The 19325-nt window shown below is 43.4% G+C and overlaps 2 protein-coding genes across 8 annotated transcripts in view; one reads left to right on the top strand and one right to left on the bottom strand.

Annotated features, from left to right (window-relative positions):
• Positions 1-7678, bottom strand: part of RPL39 (ribosomal protein L39) — a 362820-nt gene extending 355142 nt beyond the window's left edge. Inside the window, exon 1 of the mRNA XM_012739141.3 lies at positions 7674-7678. The gene's annotated coding sequence lies outside the window, so the exon portion shown is untranslated. The remainder of the gene's footprint in view (positions 1-7673) is intronic.
• Positions 1-14707, top strand: part of SEPTIN6 (septin 6) — a 67340-nt gene extending 52633 nt beyond the window's left edge. For 2 of the 7 annotated variants that reach the window (XM_012739264.2, XM_012739211.3), the window contains exons 9-10: positions 3302-3492; positions 11668-12101. In XM_012739264.2, the coding sequence (XP_012594718.1) occupies positions 3302-3492; positions 11668-11692 (216 nt within the window). In that variant the 3' untranslated portion in view covers positions 11693-12101. Of the gene's footprint in view, positions 1-3301; positions 3493-6022; positions 6183-10225; positions 11251-11667; positions 12102-13694 lie in introns of those variants that run through there. The other 5 variants (XM_012739235.3, XM_012739227.3, XM_012739272.2 and 2 more) reach the window with 5 other exon arrangements.
• The last annotated feature ends 4618 nt before the right edge of the window (positions 14708-19325 follow it).

The raw sequence follows: 19325 nt of genomic DNA, 5'->3' as shown, positions 1-19325 counted from the left end.
CTCCAGAGCCTAGCCGTCCCATATGGTAGCCACGAGCAACATGTGACAATTTTTTTTTTTTTTGAAATTTTTAAATTGCATTTTTTTTTTTTTGAGATAGAGTCTCGCTTTGTTGCCCAGGCTAGAGTGAGTGCAGTGGCGTCAGCCTAGCTCACAGCAACCTCAAACTCCTGGGCTCAAGCAATCCTCCTGCCTCAGCCTCCCGAGTAGCTGGGACTACAGGCATGTGCCACCATGCCCGGCTAATTTTTTCTATATATATTAGTTGGCCAATTAATTTCTTTCTATTTATAGTAGAGAGGGGGTCTCTCTCTTGCTCAGGCTAGTTTCGAACTCCTGGCCTTGAGCAATCCGCCCGCCTCGGCCTCCCAGAGTGCTAGGATTACAGGCGTGAGCCACCGCGCCCGGCCATAAATTGCATTTTTAATTGACAAGCAACTGTCTATATTTATCAGGTGCGATGTGATGCTTTGATATATATTTACATTATGGGATGATTAAATCAAGCTAATTAACAAGTCCATCACCTCACATACTTATTTTTTGTGTGTGGTAAAAACATTTAAAATCTACTCTTTTAGCAATTTTCAAATATACAGTAAAATTTAAAACTCAGTTTCTCAGTCACATTTTAGTCACATATCAAATGCTCAATCCTCATGTACCTAGTAGCTATCACATTGAACAGCACAGATACAGAACATGTCCATCGTCATAGAAAGTTTGGTTCTATTGGGCAGCACTGCTACAGCGTCAAGCCCTTGAGGTCAGGTGTGGGGAGGATTCTCTTCCTGGGGGTTTGGAGCTCAGTAGGAACAAGTGATCACTTTCTCAGCTCTACTACCCTATCCCACCTTCTCTGATGGCTATGGAGAGAAAAATGGTCCCAGGCAGTCCTGGGTACTTTGCTGAAACCTAAAACAGTGACAGTTGGGGCATTTCCCCTTACACTTGGATATCCTGTTCCATTTCGTTTTAAACATCTCTGCAGCTCTGGGCAGTTTTAAAACTAAGGTTTGATGGTCCTATCTGGGGTTTTCATTGCTGAACCAGGTGTCCTCAAACTACGGCCCACCAAGGACATTTATCCGGCCCACCCGGTGTTTCTGCCACCGCTGCCTGTCCTGCTTAGCAGCCGACTCGTCCCAGGCCCACAGTGCGCATGTGTGGAATGTGCGCCGCACTCTCCAACGGTCCTCCAATGGTCTGAGGGACAGTGAACTGGCCACCTGTTTAAAAAGTTTGAGGACCCCTGGCTTAAGCTATGCCTAAGCATGTGTAGTTAGTCCTCTATCCCGTGGCCTTGCCTCTAAGTTCTACCCTGCCGATTCACCTATTGCTGCCTAAGTTACACTTTTGGTCGCATCAGCCATGGCTTCACCTCTCTGGGTTGGGCCTGAAACGCCTCAATTAGAATGAAGGGAAGCACCTAATCACTTCCCAACCCTGTTCCACCTTTAATCTGCTGTGACTCTCAAGGGTTATCACTTGAAAGCCCACAGCAAGGGTATTGCTTTTATATCAGTTTCACTTGTAAAAAGAAAAATGTCACCCAGCACTTTTAGGAGAAGTGAGAGGATCTCAAAGATAAATGAAGAAAAGTGCAATGAACAAACAAAAAGAAAACTGCAATGAACAAAAACCAGGTTAAAGCAACTGGCAACCCCACCCCAAGCTACCAGTAAAAGCTGATTTATATAGCAAGTGGTCATTCACCACACCTTACTAAGTGACAGTCCCAAATGCCCATAGGACCAAAATTCACCTTCTTTATGGTGTGCTGCAAGTGCTACAGGATCCTAAATTCTCCCCTGAATCCTCAAAAGAAAGTGAAGTTATGCTTTGTCTGCTCTTATTATTCAAGGTAGAGTCTCCCAGTCTAGTTTGTGACCACCTGTGCTTCTTCCTCTCTTACCCACTTATCACAATAACGTGCCAGAATATTCTTCCTGTTCTTTGAGTCTCTAGTTCTATTCAGGGCTAGTTAAGGCTGAGGTCTCCACACTCATTCCATGTTATAAAATCCTCTTTTGGGCTAGGCGTGGTAGCTCATGCCTGTAATCTGAGTGCTTCGGGGAGGCTAAGGAGAAAGGAGTTCGAGACCAGCCTTGGCAAAATAGTGAGATCCCATGTCTACAAAAAAAAATTAAAAATTAGCCATGCGAGGCCAGGTGCAATGTCTCACACCTGTAATCCTAGCACTCTGGGAGGCCAAGGCGGGCGGATTGCTCAAGAGCAGGAGTTCGAAACCAACCTGAGCAAGAGTGAGACCCCATCTCTACTATAAATAGAAAGAAATTAATTGGCCAACTAAAAATATATATAGAAAAAATTAGCCAGGCATGGTGGTGCATGCCTGTAGTCCCAGCTACTCGGGAGGCTGAGGCAAAAGGATTGCTTGAGCCCAGGAGTTGTAGGTTGCTGTGAATTAGGCTGACACCATGACACTCTAGCCCAGGCAACAGAGTGAGACTCTGTCTCAAAAAAAAAAAAAAATTAGCTATGCGTAGTGGCACACATCTGTAGTCCCAGCTACTTGGGAGGCTGACGCAAAGAGAATCACTTGAGCCAGGAGTTCAAGGCTGCAGTGAGCTATGATTGTGTAACTGCATTCCAGCCTGGGCAACCGAGAGAGATCCAGTCCCTCCCCCCCCCCAAAAAAAAATTCCTTTTATCTCCTTCCATGCCCAAGGCCAAGTATTTCTTTTGACAAGCTTTGCCATTGCTAAAGTTTTCTCTGTAATCCACGGTGATTCTCCATGATTATAGGGGATTAAAAAAACGCAGGGGTCCCTTACATATGGGAGGTCCCATTATATAATTCTCTAAAGACTGGGTTGACCTTGGGCAAATTCGTTAACTTCTCAGACCCTCTGTTTCTTTGTAAAATGGAGATAATAACAGAAACTACCTCATAGGATTGTTGTAACAATTAAATGAATTAATACACACAAATTGCTTATAAAAGTCATTGCTTGGCCTATAATAAACACTCAGGAAATGTCATATTATTATTAATGTTATTATTTACCATGTGTGGTAACTATGGGGACTCAAGCAGAACACACTGTTCCTTGATTGTATTCAGGAGGAGAGACTGAGATAAAATGGCAGGAGAAGAGAACCATCTAGAGTGTGGCCCCCTCTGGTGCCATCATGCCAGTCCCTGGCAGAAATGTCTCCTCAGGCCCCAGGGTCCTGCAGGATTGAAGCCTTGCCAGTCCCCACCTAGCCTGGGCTTGGCTAGGCCTGAGGCTGCTCATGGGGGGCTCTCCTTAATCTCCCTGCGCTTCCCTGGCAGCTGCATGAGAAGTTTGATCGCCTGAAGAAACTGCACCAGGATGAGAAGAAGAAGCTGGAGGATAAGAAGAAATCTCTGGACGATGAAGTAAATGCTTTTAAACAGAGAAAGACAGCAGCCGAGCTGCTCCAGTCCCAGGGTCCCCAGGCTGGAGGCTCACAGACTCTGAAGAGAGACAAAGAAAAGAAAAAGTAAGTAGTAGGCTGTTCTTTTCTGGGTGGTGGCTTCTTTTTCCTCCTGCTCCTCCCCTCGGGGCAGGACCTGAAGGCTGAGGGAGTTGAGGGCTGGTGACCAGTGGTGAACCACGGGCTGTCAGATTAATTTGGGTACCTATCACAAGTCTTAGCTTCCCCATGGGACCTTTGGACTCACTGAGTTTGGGGAGCTTGGAGCAGGGGCAGGTTGTGGTCCCAAAGGCCCTGACCCTCTGTTTGACCCACTTAGGAAAGCCCTGCAAACTTAAGGTAGATGGGAGAGGAAGGGAAAAGAGAAGAAAAGCAAAGGGAGTGTGAGAGCAGAAGGAAGGAAAAGATAGGAGGTACAAAGTTATACCAAAGAGAGGAACAGAAAGAAGGTCAGACTGAGGGTGGTGGAAGATCCTTTAGCAGAAGCCTCTGGGCACCTTTTCCCCCACCTCTTCTGAGGTTGGAGCTGATCTGGCTTCCAGGCCTACTTGCTCCTCCTATAACTGACATGGTTCGCCCCTCCTTGAGCCCTGAAGCCCCATCCCTTTGCCATCCCTCCTTTGCTGGCTGCTTAGTTGTGCCCAGCCTGCGGTGCTGAGGACTCCACAGGGAGCCCTCAGGTGCCATTGTATTCTGTGTGTGCCCCATCCTCAATCTAGGAAGTGATTTTAAAACCAATCTCAAGAGGCCGGGCGCAGTGGCTCACATCTGTAATCCTAGCACTCTGGGACGCCGAGGTGGGAGGATCACTCAAGGGCAGGAGTTCTAAACCAGCCTTTACAAGAGCGAGACCCCGTCTCTACTAAAATTAGAAAAAAATAATTGGCCAACTAAAAATATATAGAGAAAAAATTAGCCGGGCATGGTGGCGCATGCCTGTAGTCCCAGCTACTCAGGAGGCTGAGGCAGGAGGATTGCTTGAGCCCAGGAGTTTGAGGTTGCTGTGAGCGAGGCTGATGCCACGGCACTCTAGCCCGGGCAACAGAGCCGGGCAACAGAGTGAGACTCTGTCTCAAAAAATAAATAAATAAATGAATAAATAAATAAATAAAACCAATCTCTATCCCCTGGTATTTGCTAAGGCAAGATACAGTATGAGCTCCTGGTTACCTTGTAGGTCAATAATCCTGACCCAGCCCCAGTCTCTGCTTGCTGAAGTTGTTACCCAATTCCTTATTCCAGAACCAGAGAAAGGTATTTCTGACAGGACCCATATGACACCAAGAAAACACTCAATGGTCCCCTTATGCCCTGTAGTTGTTTGTACAGTGTGACCAGAGGAGCTCTCAGATGGAGTGTTTAACAGTGCCCTTACTAAAGGGTCCTGAGGATCCAAAAGATGTCCATGGCCATTGCCTTCTATTTTTAGCCACTTGTTCTTGGATTTAACTATTGGACATTTGCCAGAAGGAAGAAACATCTTCCTTTCCTCTGTGCCTGGCTTATCACTTAGGAAAAATATGACTTTTGTACAACAGTAAAATATTTTATATTTGAAGGCACTCAGTTTTTGCAATCCAATGATTCTCTATTCAAATATGTAAATTGAATATTTTCACAGATTAGTCCAGAGACTTTTTTTATTACTAAATCATAATACCATATGTCAAATTCACTGATTTATTAACATTTTGGGTATTACATGCTGAATAAAGTTCAACTAGCCCACGGGGTTGGGGAGTCTCTTTGGATACACCCTATACTGTATTAACTGTCGTGGTGTCTTAGTTGCACCAGCAGGAATGGATTCCTATTTTTAAGATCAGAAAAATGTAAATTTGTCTTCTAGCTCTAACCTGCTACCTTCATAGTCCTGTGGAATTTGTTAACTCAATCCCTAGGGCAGTTTCACAGCCTGCTTGTGGGAATTAGGAGATTAGTGTCAGTGCAGTCTGAACAAACTACACTATAAATATTCCCTGTTCAGTTGTTCAGTAAAAGTTCCTCTCAGACCAGCTTTCCCCTCATTGCCTGAAATTGACTGATTTCCCCCACCCCAGGCAGAAGACCCTGTAAAGGGAGACATCTCTCTCCAGTCTCCAGGAATATTTGGGGGTTGGTGATAGTGCCCTTTTCAAATTCTGAGATGGGTGAAAATCTTGCTGGCGTGTGGCACCTCCTGTTAGTAATAAGAGCCTAACAAAATGGCCTGTCCCCTGTGCTTCCAGATACCCAAGTGGCCCCAGGTCTGGGCTTCTTAGATAATTTCAAGAACAATTGGTTAAGTTCTGCGAGAGCTACCATTAGACCTGTGCCACTCTGCTCCCACGGTGGTGGTGGTAGTAGTATTTCTTCTTGAGAGATGGTGATTGGCTCTAATAGCCACACATGCAGAATTTCCTTTGGCTGCTCCTAAAGAGATCAGGAAAGAGAGTTCCAATGTGTCAGGGGTCCCTACCACTCCACCCTTCCCACTTCCCCTTCCTGCTACTTCTAATCTCCTTTGACCTCTAACTCCTCATAGTTTGTGTCAGTTCATAATATTTGATTTCTCCTCATGCACACCCCATCTTCATCAGCTCTTACTGTTTTACAGTTAACCCTGCTGTTTGCTGCATGCTGCATGAGACCCAGGGTCCTGGTAAGCTTCGTTAACTCTAAATAGAACTGGCTGTGGCTTCCAGAAAATACCTTCCTTCAATCTCACACTCCCAACACATGTATCTAATTATAAAAGAAGCTGTTTCATTGGTCTAGCTGGTTTCCTCTCGTCATTTACAATCTTAAGCAATAGCCTGGGCCAGGCGTGGTAGCCCACGCCTATAATGCTAACACTCTGGGAGGCCGAGGCGTGCGGGTCATTTGAGCTCAGGAGCTCGAGACCAGCCTGAGCAAGAGCGAGACCCCGTCTCTACTATAAATAGAAAGAAATTAGCTGGACAACTAAAAAAAAATAATATATACATATATATGTATATGTATATAAAATTAGCTGGCCATGGTGCCACATGCCTGTAGTCCCAGCTACTCGGGAGGCTGAGGCAGCAGGATTGCTTGAGCCCAGGAGTTTGAGGTTGCTGTGAGCCAGGCTGACGCCACGGCACTCACTCTAGCCTGGGCAACAGAGTGAGACTCTATCTCAAAAAAAAAAAAAAAAAAAAATGAAATAGCCTGGTGTGGTTTCAAGTGTACATGTGGAATGCCTGCCTGCCGGATCAAAAGGAGGGATGTTCTCAGACTTTTGCTGCTAGAACAACACCTGAGTAGCATAGGTGGATCCATCTGTAATCAATATTTGAGGTTTCAATTTTGGCAGTTTTTGTCTTAAAGAGCCATAACCATTACTTTCAAAATTAACTATAGTGGCAAAATAGAAACTTTGGGGTTCACAAACCCTGTCCTGCAATGTCACAGGACATTGAGAATGTCCAGAGCCAATGGAAACTTGCTTCTCTGTTTCTTTTTGGTGGCTGTTTCTTATCTGAGTGATTCAAGTTCTCAAATTTTCTTTGGCTGTGTACCTTATAAAATCATAATAAAAGTGGAAGCAGGCCAGGCGCGGTGGCTCATGCCTGTAATCCTAGCACTCTGGGAGGCCGAGGCAGGTGGATCACTCAAGGTTAGGAGTTCGAAACCAGCCTGAGCAAGAGCGAGACCCCATCTCTATTAAAAAATAGAAAGAAATTAATTGGCCAACTAAAAATATACAGAAAAAAAAATTAGCCAGGCATGGTGGCACATGCCTGTAGTCCCAGCTACTCAGGAGGCTGAGTCAAAAGGATAGCTTGTGCTCAGGAGTTTGAGGTTGCTGTGAGCTAGGCTGACTCCATGGCACTCTAGCTTGGGCAACAGAGTGAGACTCTGTCTCAAAAAAAAAAAAAATTAAAAAGTGAAAGCAAATGAAAAGACCTCAGATAGTATAGAGAATTCCTTACATTTAATTCTACAAATACCAGCTTCATGAAAACCTCTTATAAGAAGATAAGCAGGTGACCTTTGGTAGGAAGAATTCCTGAGTGCTAGCTGTTGTGTCTGCATAAGTGGACAAAGCAGTTCCTTACATCACCTAGTTTATAGGGAAACCAAAAGCAGTAATTAAGCACCTTCTATCTATTCTACTATACTCAGGTAGTAGAGAGGGCATATAAATATTTTTAATTTAAAATGTCTTATTTTTTATTGTTTCTTAAACTTTGCCATGGAAACTTTAAAACACAAACAAAAGAAAATAGGGTTGTACAATGCAGCCCCATGTACTGACAACCCAGCCCCCAAACAACTGTCAACATATGGCCAATCCTGTTTCATCAATTACCCCAGACCTGCTGAATTATTGTAAAGCAAAACTCATATAATTTTATCCATAGATATTTTAGTATATATCTCAGAGAGATAATGGATCTTTAAAAAAGATGTAAACACAATCCCACCATTATCACACCTACAAAATTAACAATAATTTGTTAACATAAAATGTCTAATCAGTGTTTGAAATATCCCAGTTGTCTCATAAATGCCTTTTTACATTTGGTATGTTTAGATCAGGGGATATAAAATATTGAAGACTTTTCCCCATTCACCCATGTAGTTTATGATTTAAATGGTGACTACTATTAGTAACCAAACTGATTGCAGCTTTTGCCCTTGGGGCCTTTGGGCAGCTGGCAAAACATCCTACTTTCAAGCATATCCCAAGGAGGAAGTCCAAAGAGGCTTCTGAAACATAAAGCCTGAGAATCTGGGCCAAAGGCAACAATCTTAAAAGAACAACAAATTGATTTACTATCTAGTTTAAAGGCAAGTTGTGGAGCTCCTGCTAGTTGACTGGAATTAAACAGCAGATTTAGGAAGACTATATATTCCTAGAGTGCCTCCACCGCTGTAGTCCCAGTGCCTAGCAAAGTGTCTGGCATGCAATAGGAGCTCAATCCATGCGTATTTTCTTTGTTCCCCCATTTTCAATGAGGAGAGCAAGAAAGATGTATTCTAGTAAATTAGATTTCAGCTAATTCAGGTTTCATTGCACATGGCTCGACACAGTTTCATTCAGGTTTCCCCAAGTAAATCATTGTTAGTGGCCATTCCTAAACTGAATTCTGCCAAAAAATGTAATTAAAGCTATACTTTACTAGTGAGAGGCAATTGGTAAACAGCTGGAGCAGCCAGCTCCAAATAGGTTGGCTCTTCCTGGCAGGCTTCTTTCTCCTGGACAGACCACAGAAGCAGTTCCAGATCAACTAGTTGGGGGAGGCCTCGGATCCCCAGGATTTGAAAGCAGCAAAGGCAATCCACCTGTTCCCCAAAGCCTTCATTCGAGAGATGGATCAGAGAGGCTTACTGTTCCTCCTTAGTTTTAAGGCACTTTGAGGCACTACTTGTAGCTGTCCACAATTGTAAGAGAAATTCCTTTGTGACCTCTATACAGCCACAGATACTGTCTCAATGGTTCTTGGTTCTTGGTGGGGGCAGTGTATACTATATGGACAAAATATACATATCAAAATATATCAGCCTTCCTGTGAAGCCCAGAACATAGGCCATTGCAGTGTTTTTTTAGGTTACGTTTCCCCTAAGAACTAGACAAAGTATAAAATAAGAGGTGAGCATTTATTACTTTTCAAAACTATCTTTGCATATGATATCTGATTTTATTCTTACAACAGTTCTGTGAGGTAGAGAAATCGTCAGTTTACAAGATGAATAAATGGAGGATGAGGGAATTTGAGCGACTTACTCAAAAACCACACAGTGAGTTAGTGGCAGAACGGGGACAAGAATGCACAATTCCTAATTCCTGGTACAAGTTGCCAGTCATCCAAGTGTGTGTGTATTCCCAAAGAGTGTGCATGTATGTGGATGTGGGGGAGTGTATTCACTTTCAGGGTTCACTGTAAAACTTACTCATATATGCATATTACTTCTAAGTATCCCCCCAAATATTTAATAGTCTTTATTTAATGAGATAAATGTATTCTTTGGGCAATAAACAGGGCCTTAGATCCACAACCAAGGAGTTCTCAGGGACACTGTGGTATGATGGAAAGAGCCTTAATTCAACAGCTCTGATCCCAGCTTGACTCTTTGTGACCACGGGAGAGTTGGTTGACTTCTGTTTCTCAGTCTCTTAATATGTCAAATGGGGATGATACTACTTGCCTTATTTCTGTCACAGGGATGAAGTTTACATGAGCAAAAAGTCAAAGTACTAGGTGAACACAAACCAAGAATGGGTTTCCATAGTTCAAGTTTTCAGGTAATTGTGGTCTGGACCCTGAGAGCAGAGCCCAGTAACCATCCCTAGATGCTTTGCAAACAGGTCTTGCCCCAGGTACTAGTTAGCTGACCAGGACAGTTCTGAAGGCCACCAGAATAGAAACCTCAGCTCCCGATGCTTTCCCTATGGGACTGGAAATAACAGTGGCTGAGAGACAGGGGCTCTGTCCAGTAGCCTTAGGCCACCTGGAGATTCGCAGAAGGTATTCCTGCTCAAGGAATCTGGGTGGTGGTGTGTGGAGGGGATATTATTTAGGACCTAGTAATTAAGAGATACAAAGTATTTTTATGGTTGTTGATCATTATTTTGCTAGCTAATGCCACTATAGCCATTGTTCGAGTGTGTGTGGGTGTACGAGAAAGAAAGCATGTTCCCATGAGCCAATGCAATAAGCCCTTAAGACCATCTAACAGCTATATTCTAATTTATCCATTAGTCATCATGACTTAAATAGTTTTCTTCTGGCCTTTTTGGGGGTACATTAACCCATCCATTCATTAACCCAACTTCTCTTTTCATTTTCAGTTTGGGCTTCCTGTAGACGCCCTTTTCCTGCGCAACAGAGCTGGGCCTCCCTTTCTTTAATTTCCCCCTTAACACGTCTGAGACTGCATAAAACCCGTGCCCTCCCCTCTCTTCCTGCCAAGGTTTATAGAAGCCTGAGAGTCTGAGGACGATGTATGGCCTCTGGTCAAGAAGCCAGCAGTGACATGGCTTAGAGATGCATCCTGCATCTCCGTCCCACTCCCTGCACCCCCAGCCGTCCCTTCCCACCTCGCCGCCATCTTTGCCAGACTGTAACGTGTTCAGGGGCCACATCTGCTACTCTTCACACAAACTTCCCTGTCTGAACTCTGATTGCTGCTTGTTTCTCTGAGGTATTTGTATCCACCATGGCTGGGTAAGCACCAGTCAGCACGGCTACCTCCTTAGTCTCACGGGTCTCCCCTGGCCCACTCCACCCCTGTCCTCAGGAGCCACAGCCCCTTCTCAGAGGGTTCCAAGAGGAGATACTTTGCTGCTTTTTTCTTCTGGCCTTTTAGCCCAGCCCTTTCCAGTTTTCATTCACTCAAAGTAACTGCATTCGAACTGTGTTACAAATCTGCAACAAGTTTGTTTACATCAAGCCCTTACCATAAAACACAACTGCTGGAGAAAGTAGCATAAATTTCCACTCTAACTCTGGGGCAGTACTAGGAATAATAATCCCACTTCAAAAACTGGCAAACTGAGCTATCAAAGATTCAAGTGTTTTGGTGTTTGCTCTCATGAATCTTCTAGTCTACTTGGTGAATGCGATGATGATTTTCAATATGCATTTTGCACACTTCCTCCAATAAGAACAAATGCAACTATCAGCTAGAGAGAAGAAAAGATGTGTTCTGGCCAGGCATGATGGCTCAGGCTTGTAATCCTAGCACTCTGGGAGGCCAAGGCAGGCGGGTTGTTTGAGCTCAGGAGTTCGAGACCTGCTTGAGCAAGAGCAAGACCCTGTCTCTACTAAGAAAATAGAAACAAATTAGCTGGACAACTAAAAGCATATATAAAAACTTAGCCGGGCATGGGTGCATGCCTGTAGTCCCAGCTACTCGGGAGGCTGAGGCAGAAGGATTGCTTGAGCCCAGGAGTTTGAGGTTGCTGTGAGTTAGGCTGATGGCACTCTAGCCCGGGCAACAGAGTGAGACTCTGTCTCAAAAAAAAAAAAAAAAAATGTGTTCTGCCTTGGAAGGTCCTTAACTTTATTTCCAGTCTAATGAGTTGATATTTTAAAAATATTCCAGCCCTCATTTTTATAATGGGTCCCATCTGATAGTGGCTTTGGGAACCCTTTTGAATAAAGAGCCCTCCATTGTCAGGGCCATGAGGCACAGTGGCCTTTGGTGTTTGGCCAGTGACAAAGTGAGAGCTGGAGGTGACCTGGCAATGATCTATGGCTAACATGCAGTCTCTCTGCCCTTCCTTTGCAGTAATCCATGGCTGTGTACTGAATAATATTCCCTGCTACAGCTGGACTGGACTCCATTTAGCCTTTTAAGCCAAGGTTCCTATTTTAACTGACAGCTTTCCTTTGGGGTGCCAGACAGCCAGGCCCCCCCACTCCTGCCATGTACTTCAAGTCCCACTTCTTCTTTTTGAGTTCTACAACTTGCTCCTGCCTCGCAGTCCCACTGGGCACTGACCGTGACCATCTTCTTCTTCTTCTTTTTTTTTTTTTTGAGTTTTGTTTTGTTTTTTTTTTTTTTTTTTTTTGATCAGTTACTTTCAAAGCACACAGGCAAACAAGGCTATGGCAAATTTCCAGGCCTTTTTGAAGTGTTGAGAAGGGGAAAAAGGTTTCTCTCTTCAATAATAGACAATAATAGGAAGCAGCAAAAAAAAAAAAAAAAAAAAAAAGGAAAAAGCTGAAAAAATGAGAAGCAAACATATGCACACACTTTCTTTTGTTGGCAAAGCAAGAGTGCAGTTTTGATATGTACTGTTTGGTAATCACTGATTGGTTAGTGGGCAGAGAGGCAAGTATGAAGGTGATGCTGCCAAAGCAGAAAGCTAGTTTCTTGGGAAAATCTAAATCAGAGTGGAGCTTTTTAAAGACCGTGTACTTGGAGGTAAAAACAACCCCCTCCCCCACAAAAAAAAAAAAAAAAAAAAACAAGCCAAAAAAAAAAAGCCCACTGGAGTACTCAGCCAGTAGCTCAGAGAGATGTTGAGTGAGGGCGGTCAGGTCTCCTTGGGAGAGGCTACTTACTTATTTGTAGCTTTGATATTTCTCTATCCATCTTCAGAGCTGTTTTCCCAGAGGCCCACACTTAAACAACCAATGAGTAATCACCATCCCTCTGGGTCATTATTTGCATTACAAACCTGAGGCCACCTCATTTGCATTTGTTTACAGATTAACTACTTGAGGCTTGAGGAGCTGTGAATACTTCAAAAATATTAGAGCCTTCACAGCCTTTGAGAGACTGGCAGAAACGGAACAGGAATTTTTTATGAAGAGACATTTTGGTCAGTAAGACAGATACAACCCACTTATTCCGTAAGAGGAAGCTGAGGCCCAGAGAGGTGAAGGGACTGGACGGAGGTCCCACTGCTGCATTGTGGCAGAAGCCAGGCCAAAATCCACGCCTCTTGACTCCTAATCCGTTTCACATAGGGATTCAGCTGGTTTATATAACCTTCCTGGAGACAAGGACTTTTGATGTTCTGAGAAACCAAACAGTCAGTATTAGAAGACCTGAGGTTTTTTTCTCCCCAGAAAAACATTTGAGGTTGGAGTGCGAGGGGGGCAGGGAAAGCAGAGGTTCTGGGCTAGCTCCATAGGGGAGTCACGGGGCACCTGCTAGCCAGTCAGCTTTCCTGCAAGGCTAGAATGGGGTCCAGTGCCTGTGAGTGAGCATAAGGCCTTTAGAAAGCTGATCATGCCTACGAAAAGAATTAAAATGCTTATTTCACTGGGTAGCTTTTCTCACTGTAGACAGAAAGGCCTTCCCTTCTTCAATGAAAAGGCTTTTTAATTAGTACAATTGTTACTGTTTTTAAAAAATACCCTAAGTACTCTGTTTACTTCTGGTGAAACAAAACCAGTCATTAGAAATGGTCTGTGCTTTTATTTTGCCAGACTGGAATGGCTTTTCTGAAATGCACGCACCCCTCATTTCTCTTAAGCCAAGAAGTTTGCTTTGCCTAGCTACAGTGCAGATTGCTCTTGTTTTGTTTTTTGTTTTAATCATTTGGCATTCACATGTGGCTGTTAATATGTGCTTGTTTTTAATTAAAACAAGAAGCTTTAAACCGGTGTGTGGTGTTCTTAAAACCTTCTCAGCAGATTTCCCCATGGTAATGGCCCATCGGTGACCCTCATTTCTAACCTGTCTTCTCAAAGTATAATCTGTGCTACCTCACACTGCCAACTCCCCGCCCCCTGTCTTACTTTGAATGTCCTTTTTCTTTGGCTAATTTCATGTTTTCTTTCTCTTTCTCTCTCCCTCTCCAGCTTTTTTTAATCTTGTCTTCAGCAACTGCACTAAGTCTAAAGGAGAAGACTGCCATTATAGAAGAGTTAGGGTTCCATATTGTCTCAAACCAGAAATCATCCAATTCCCTCTCCCCTCAAACTGCGTGCACACACACACAAACCACTCAACAAGTGTTCATGTGTCCCTGTGTCCAGGCAAGAAGCTCTCTTCTGACTTACATGGTATTTTAAATGGAAATGTCTTGTCCTAAACTAACGAGGCAGGAAAAGAACCACCAGAGCTGGAAAATGGACCAAATGTAACCTCAAAGAGACAACTACAGGACCACTCACCCAAGTGTAAGTGACTGGGGCAGGATACCCCAGCTGGGTGTGGAAGTGCTATTCACAACTTTTTGTTTGAGTTTTATGTTTTTCTTTTTAAACAACAGTTCTCTTGTTCAATGGGTTGACTGTCTAAGGCCACCATTAAACTTTTCTAAATATGGAGGAGTAAGTCAAATGACATTCGTATCTTCTTCAGCATTCACAGACCTTCTGCAGACCCCAGCGAGGGGGAAAAATGGATCCACTAACATTCAGGTGGAGAAGGGAGAGAATAAAAGGGGGTTTAAACTTAGTTAGAGCAAAATTACGCCATTCAACTTCCCAAGGCCAGTTGGGGTTTTGAGAGGTTTCTGCTTAACCTGGGATCTGGAGGGAGAGCTTTGTTGTTGATAAATCTGCCTTGAATTCATTGGTTTAACTTGCATCAAAATACCATGTGAGTGTGCTCATTACCATATATCCCTACCACCATCACCACCATTCTGCTGTCCAGTGTCTCTTGAGAGAGCCTCTTTGCATGTTTTCCAGAATCTATTTGTTTTTCCTTTCTTCTCCTTTGTTCTTTTTGCTCAAAGGTGTGACCAGTCACTGCCCCTCTGGGGCTTTCATTCTCCAGGAGAAACATCCCAGAACCAGCAATGTTTAGCTTGATGCCTTTCTAATGTCCATGTCAATTTTCAATAAAATTCAAAGAAATGCTAAATGGCTGTGTGATCTGATCCTAAACCATTAGGTGTTTGGCCCACCATGGTTTTCCTTGGGAGGTGTGGGTGGCTTTGAAGGGCTCCCAAGTGGTTGATTTGAAGGGCTCAGGGAGGCACCACCAGCCTATGTGATCTTCCTGGGTGGGTTGCTGTGCCTCCCCGTTCCTCCATCTGGGCCTGAAATTCCCACCAGGTGCAGGTAAGCAGGAAGTCCTCTACTTTATTATCATGGATTTCGTTGATCCGTTGAGCTAATTATTATCTAGGATATTAGATGGAGGAAGTGGAACACTAGATCCTACAGAACAAGATTCAGGTGAGTTTTAATTCTGGAAGGAAAAGAACACTGCGCTACATGTCTTCTCATTTAATTCTGTGATGTGAGCACCACCACCCCAAATTCATGGATAGGACTGTTCTTTATGACTAGAAAAGTGTTCCATAGATACCAAGTGGTATTTTGTGTCCTGAGTCTACCAGAGAGGGAAGCCTTCTGTTCCCCCAAGCATTAAAGTGGGCAAGAGGGAGAGTGGTCAGCTTTCAGAACTCTGGTTGCAGGTGAGGTGGGGTTTCCTTTCCTCAGCTTTGTTTCCCTAACTCCAGATGCTTAAATCAGGATGAGTGATCTGCATCTTCTGTGTGGAGTCCTAGAGGCCTCTGAAGGAGTACCCAGGGAAGGGACATTGGCCTATCTGTATGCAGCACGAACACTAGGTGGCAACGCAGTGAGACAGTAATCACTTGTGACCTCACAGTAGAGGCAAACACTAAGGTTATGGAAAAATACAAGCTCTGGAGACAGGCAGACTCCTAGCTGTGTGCTCTGGGGCAAGTTGTGTTAAAAACTTCTCTAGGAAAGGAGAATATCAATAGCTCCCTTGTAGGGTCATCGTGAAGGCTATCTGAGCCAATAATGCAAGTTAAAGACCTGGCGTTCAATAAATGGGATCCCTTAGTAGGGATGGAGTTTTCCCATACTAGAAAGTCTTCACCTTAGGGTCCTCTAATCCAGGGATTCTCAATCTCAGCACTATGGACATTTGGGGCCAGATAACTTTGTTACAGGATGTTTAGCAGCGTCCCTGGCCTCTACCCACTAGGTGTCAGTAGCACACCTTCCCCAGTTCCCACAGTTGCAACAACCAAAAATGTTTCCAGACATGCCAAAATGTTAAAATCGCCCCATGTGAAGAACCATTGCTTTAGGCCAAGAGTCAGCAAACTTTCTGTAAAGGGCCAGCTGGTAAATATTTTAGGCTTTGCAAGCCACGTGATCTCCGCAACTATACAACTGTTACTCTAGCACAAAAGCAGCCATAGATAATACGTAAAAGAATGAGTGTGGCTGTGCTCCAATCAAATTTACTTGTGAATACGAAATTTGAATTTCATATGCTTTGCACATATCCTGAGTTATTCTTTGGAGTTTTTCCAACCATTAACAAATGTAAAAACCATTCTTAGTGCAAGAGTCAGACAATACAGGCAGGGGGCCAGATTTGGCCTATGGGCTATTTTGTTGATCCCACCTCTTAATGCATTTCTGTGCTTATTTATGCATCATCGAGCCTAAAAGTGTTAGAAGCAACTGGCCTGTCCAAAGAAATCAGAAATAAAGACAAATGGCTGGAGTTTTAGTAGACAGAGCTAGATTTATATTCTTTACCAATGTGGGGAGCTATTGCCCTTTTCAAAGGACTAATTTTAAAATTAAGTTACAAGAATAGTACAAATATACTCACATACTCTTGATCCAGGTCCACCAATTGATACGATTTTGTCCCAATTGCTTTATCATTTTTGTGCCCTTCATATATATATATATATATATATATATATATATATATATATATACACACACACATACATACATATATACACACACATACATACATACAGATAATAAGGATATTCTCTTACATAATCACAGACATTTCTCAACTTTGGTAACTTTCACATTGTAACACGACTTCAATATATCAAGTAATATCCTTTAGCTCTCTTTTCTTGCAGTGCAGAATCTAGTATAGGTTCATGCATTATGTCCTGTCTTTTTAATCTCCTTTCATTTGGAACAGCTTTTCTTTGTCTTTTATGACATTGATACTTTTGAAGTCCTATTTAAAAAAGAGAATGTTGTCATTTTAGGTCAAGGTGTTGCCCGATTTCTCCACAATATAATTATTGAGTTTTTTTCTTCATTGCTACTAATAAACAATCTGTGAGGAGAAACTGTAAGTCCATGCAAATGTATTATTCTTCATCAAAAATGTACCCCTAAGCCGGGCGCGGTGGCTCACGCCTGTAATCCTAGCACTCTGGGAGGCTGAGGCGGGCGGATTGCTCGAGGTCAGGAGTTCGAAACCAGCCTGAGCAAGAGCAAGACCCCGTCTCTACTATAAAAAAATAGAAAGAAATTAATTGGCCAACTAATATATATAGAAAATTAGCCGGGCATGGTGGCACATGTCTGTAGTCCCAGCTACTCGGGAGGCTGAGGCAGAAGGATTGCTTGAGCCCAGGAGATTGAGGTTGCTGTGAGCTAGGCTGACGCCACGGCACTCACTCTAGCCTAGTCAACAAGCGAGACTCTGTCTCAAAAAAAAAAAAATGTACCCCTAGATTTAGCATCTATTGATAATTCTTGCCTGAACTAATCTACAAAAATGGTGATTTTCCAATTCCAGCACTCCCTCCATATTTACTGGTCAGCACACAGAATTCTACTGTAAGCAAGAGTCCTACCTTTCTCATTTATTTATCTATTTAGTATCACCATGAATTATGGCTTCCTGTTTTTCAATGGCTTAATAATTCATTACTGTTCTTAATTATTTTGGTGCTCAAATTGCCTAGATTTGGCCAGTGAGAGCTCCTATTGTTTTTTAATGTGTTAGTAAACATTCCTAAAGAGCATATTGTGATGCGAAGTACTCTGGTCAAGAACTATTGGTGATCTAATATCTGGGATAGTTTAGGGGAGTGGTGTTTAGTCAGGTTCCATGTATCCCTCCTTTCACTGTTTAGTGACTCCCCTATAGGAAAGGGCAGGGAAGGAAACGTCAGGGCAGTCAAAGGAGGTGTGTGTGTGGCTACTATAAAGACAATGGCAGGAGCCTGTGTTACAGCAGAGAAAGATTATGGAGTGGAAAAGGATGGATCATCACCGGAAGTTCCTAGATTGTTTTAGAATCGCAATGGCTGCCTTTGTCATCTACACCTACACCTCTCCTTTTACACCAACAGCTGTCTTCAACATGTATTCAGATAATATATTTCTGCTTAGAGGTTTCAACTCCTGCTTACTGAGAAAGTAATGGGCTAAAATAGATTGGCTGAAGCATTTTTTAATCAGAAGGATACCAGGGCAAGGAGTTCATGGAGAATCATAGAAATTTTTGTTTTGCATTGTTTTCTGGAAATGAAACTGTTTATTCCATAGTGGGAATTACAAATAGAATCCAGTTATGGCTGTTCCAGAGCAAATGGCCTCTTACATCATCGGTTTCATTGCCTTTCATTGTGTAATTTAAGTTCAAAAGTCAGATTGCAATGATTTATTTCTATAGGACAGAATAGTTTTAATCCAAGCTGAGAGAAAGTAGTTTTTCTTTGTCTCAGATTGTTTTGTAGGAAAGATGTATATTAACTACAGTGCTGATTTTGATAAAAGTTGGCAGCCTAGGCTGTCTCTTAGACCATTTGTGCTGCTATAACAAAATATTTCAGACTGGGTAACTTAGAGAATAGACATTGGCCGGGCGCGGTGGCTCACGCCTATAATCCTAGCACTCTGGGAGGCCGAGGAGGGAGGATCGCTCAAGGTCAGGAGTTCAAAACCAGCATGAGCAAGAGGCAGACCCCCGTCTCTACTAAAAATAGAAAGAAATTAATTGGCCAACTAAAAATAAATATAAAATAAATTAGCTGGGCATGGTGGCACGTGCCTGTAGTCCCAGCTTCTCAGGAGGCTGAGGCAGGATTGCTTGAGCCCAGGAGTTTGAGGTTGCTGTGAGCTAGGCTGATGCCTCAGCACTCTAGCTCGGGCAACAGAGTGAGACTCTGTCAAAAAGAAGAAGAAGAAAAAAGAATAGACAATTTATTTCTCACGGTTCAGGGATTCTTTATTTCTCAAGATCAAGGCACCAGCAGGTTTAGGTGTCTGGTAAAGGCTGCTCTCTGCTTCCAAGATGGTGTCTTGTTGCCACATCCTCCAAGGGGAGGAATGCTAAGCCTGCACATAGGGGAAGGCCAAGGGCAAGTGATTGACCAAATGCTGCATGAAGGTTATTTTATAAGAGCCTTAATCTCTGGCCGGGGGCGGTGGCTCACGCCTGTAATCCTAGCATTCTGGGAGGCGGAGTCAGGCGGATTGCTCAAGGTCAGGAGTTCGAAACCAGCCTGAGCAAGACCCCATCTCTACTATAAATAGAAAGAAATTAATTGGTCAACTAATATATATAGAAAAAATTAGCCGGGCATGGTGGCGCATGCCCGTAGTCCCAGCTACTTGGGAGGCTGAGACAGTAGGATCGCTTGAGCCTAGGAGTTTGAGGTTGCTGTGAGTTAGGCTGATGCCATGGCACTCACCCTAGCCTGGGCAACAAAGCAAGACTCT

This window comes from Microcebus murinus, chromosome X (assembly GCF_040939455.1).
Source record: "Microcebus murinus isolate Inina chromosome X, M.murinus_Inina_mat1.0, whole genome shotgun sequence".
Lineage (NCBI taxonomy): Eukaryota > Metazoa > Chordata > Mammalia > Primates > Cheirogaleidae > Microcebus > Microcebus murinus.
Note: the sequence above shows the minus strand (reverse complement) of the source record. Positions and strands in the feature narration are given on the sequence as shown.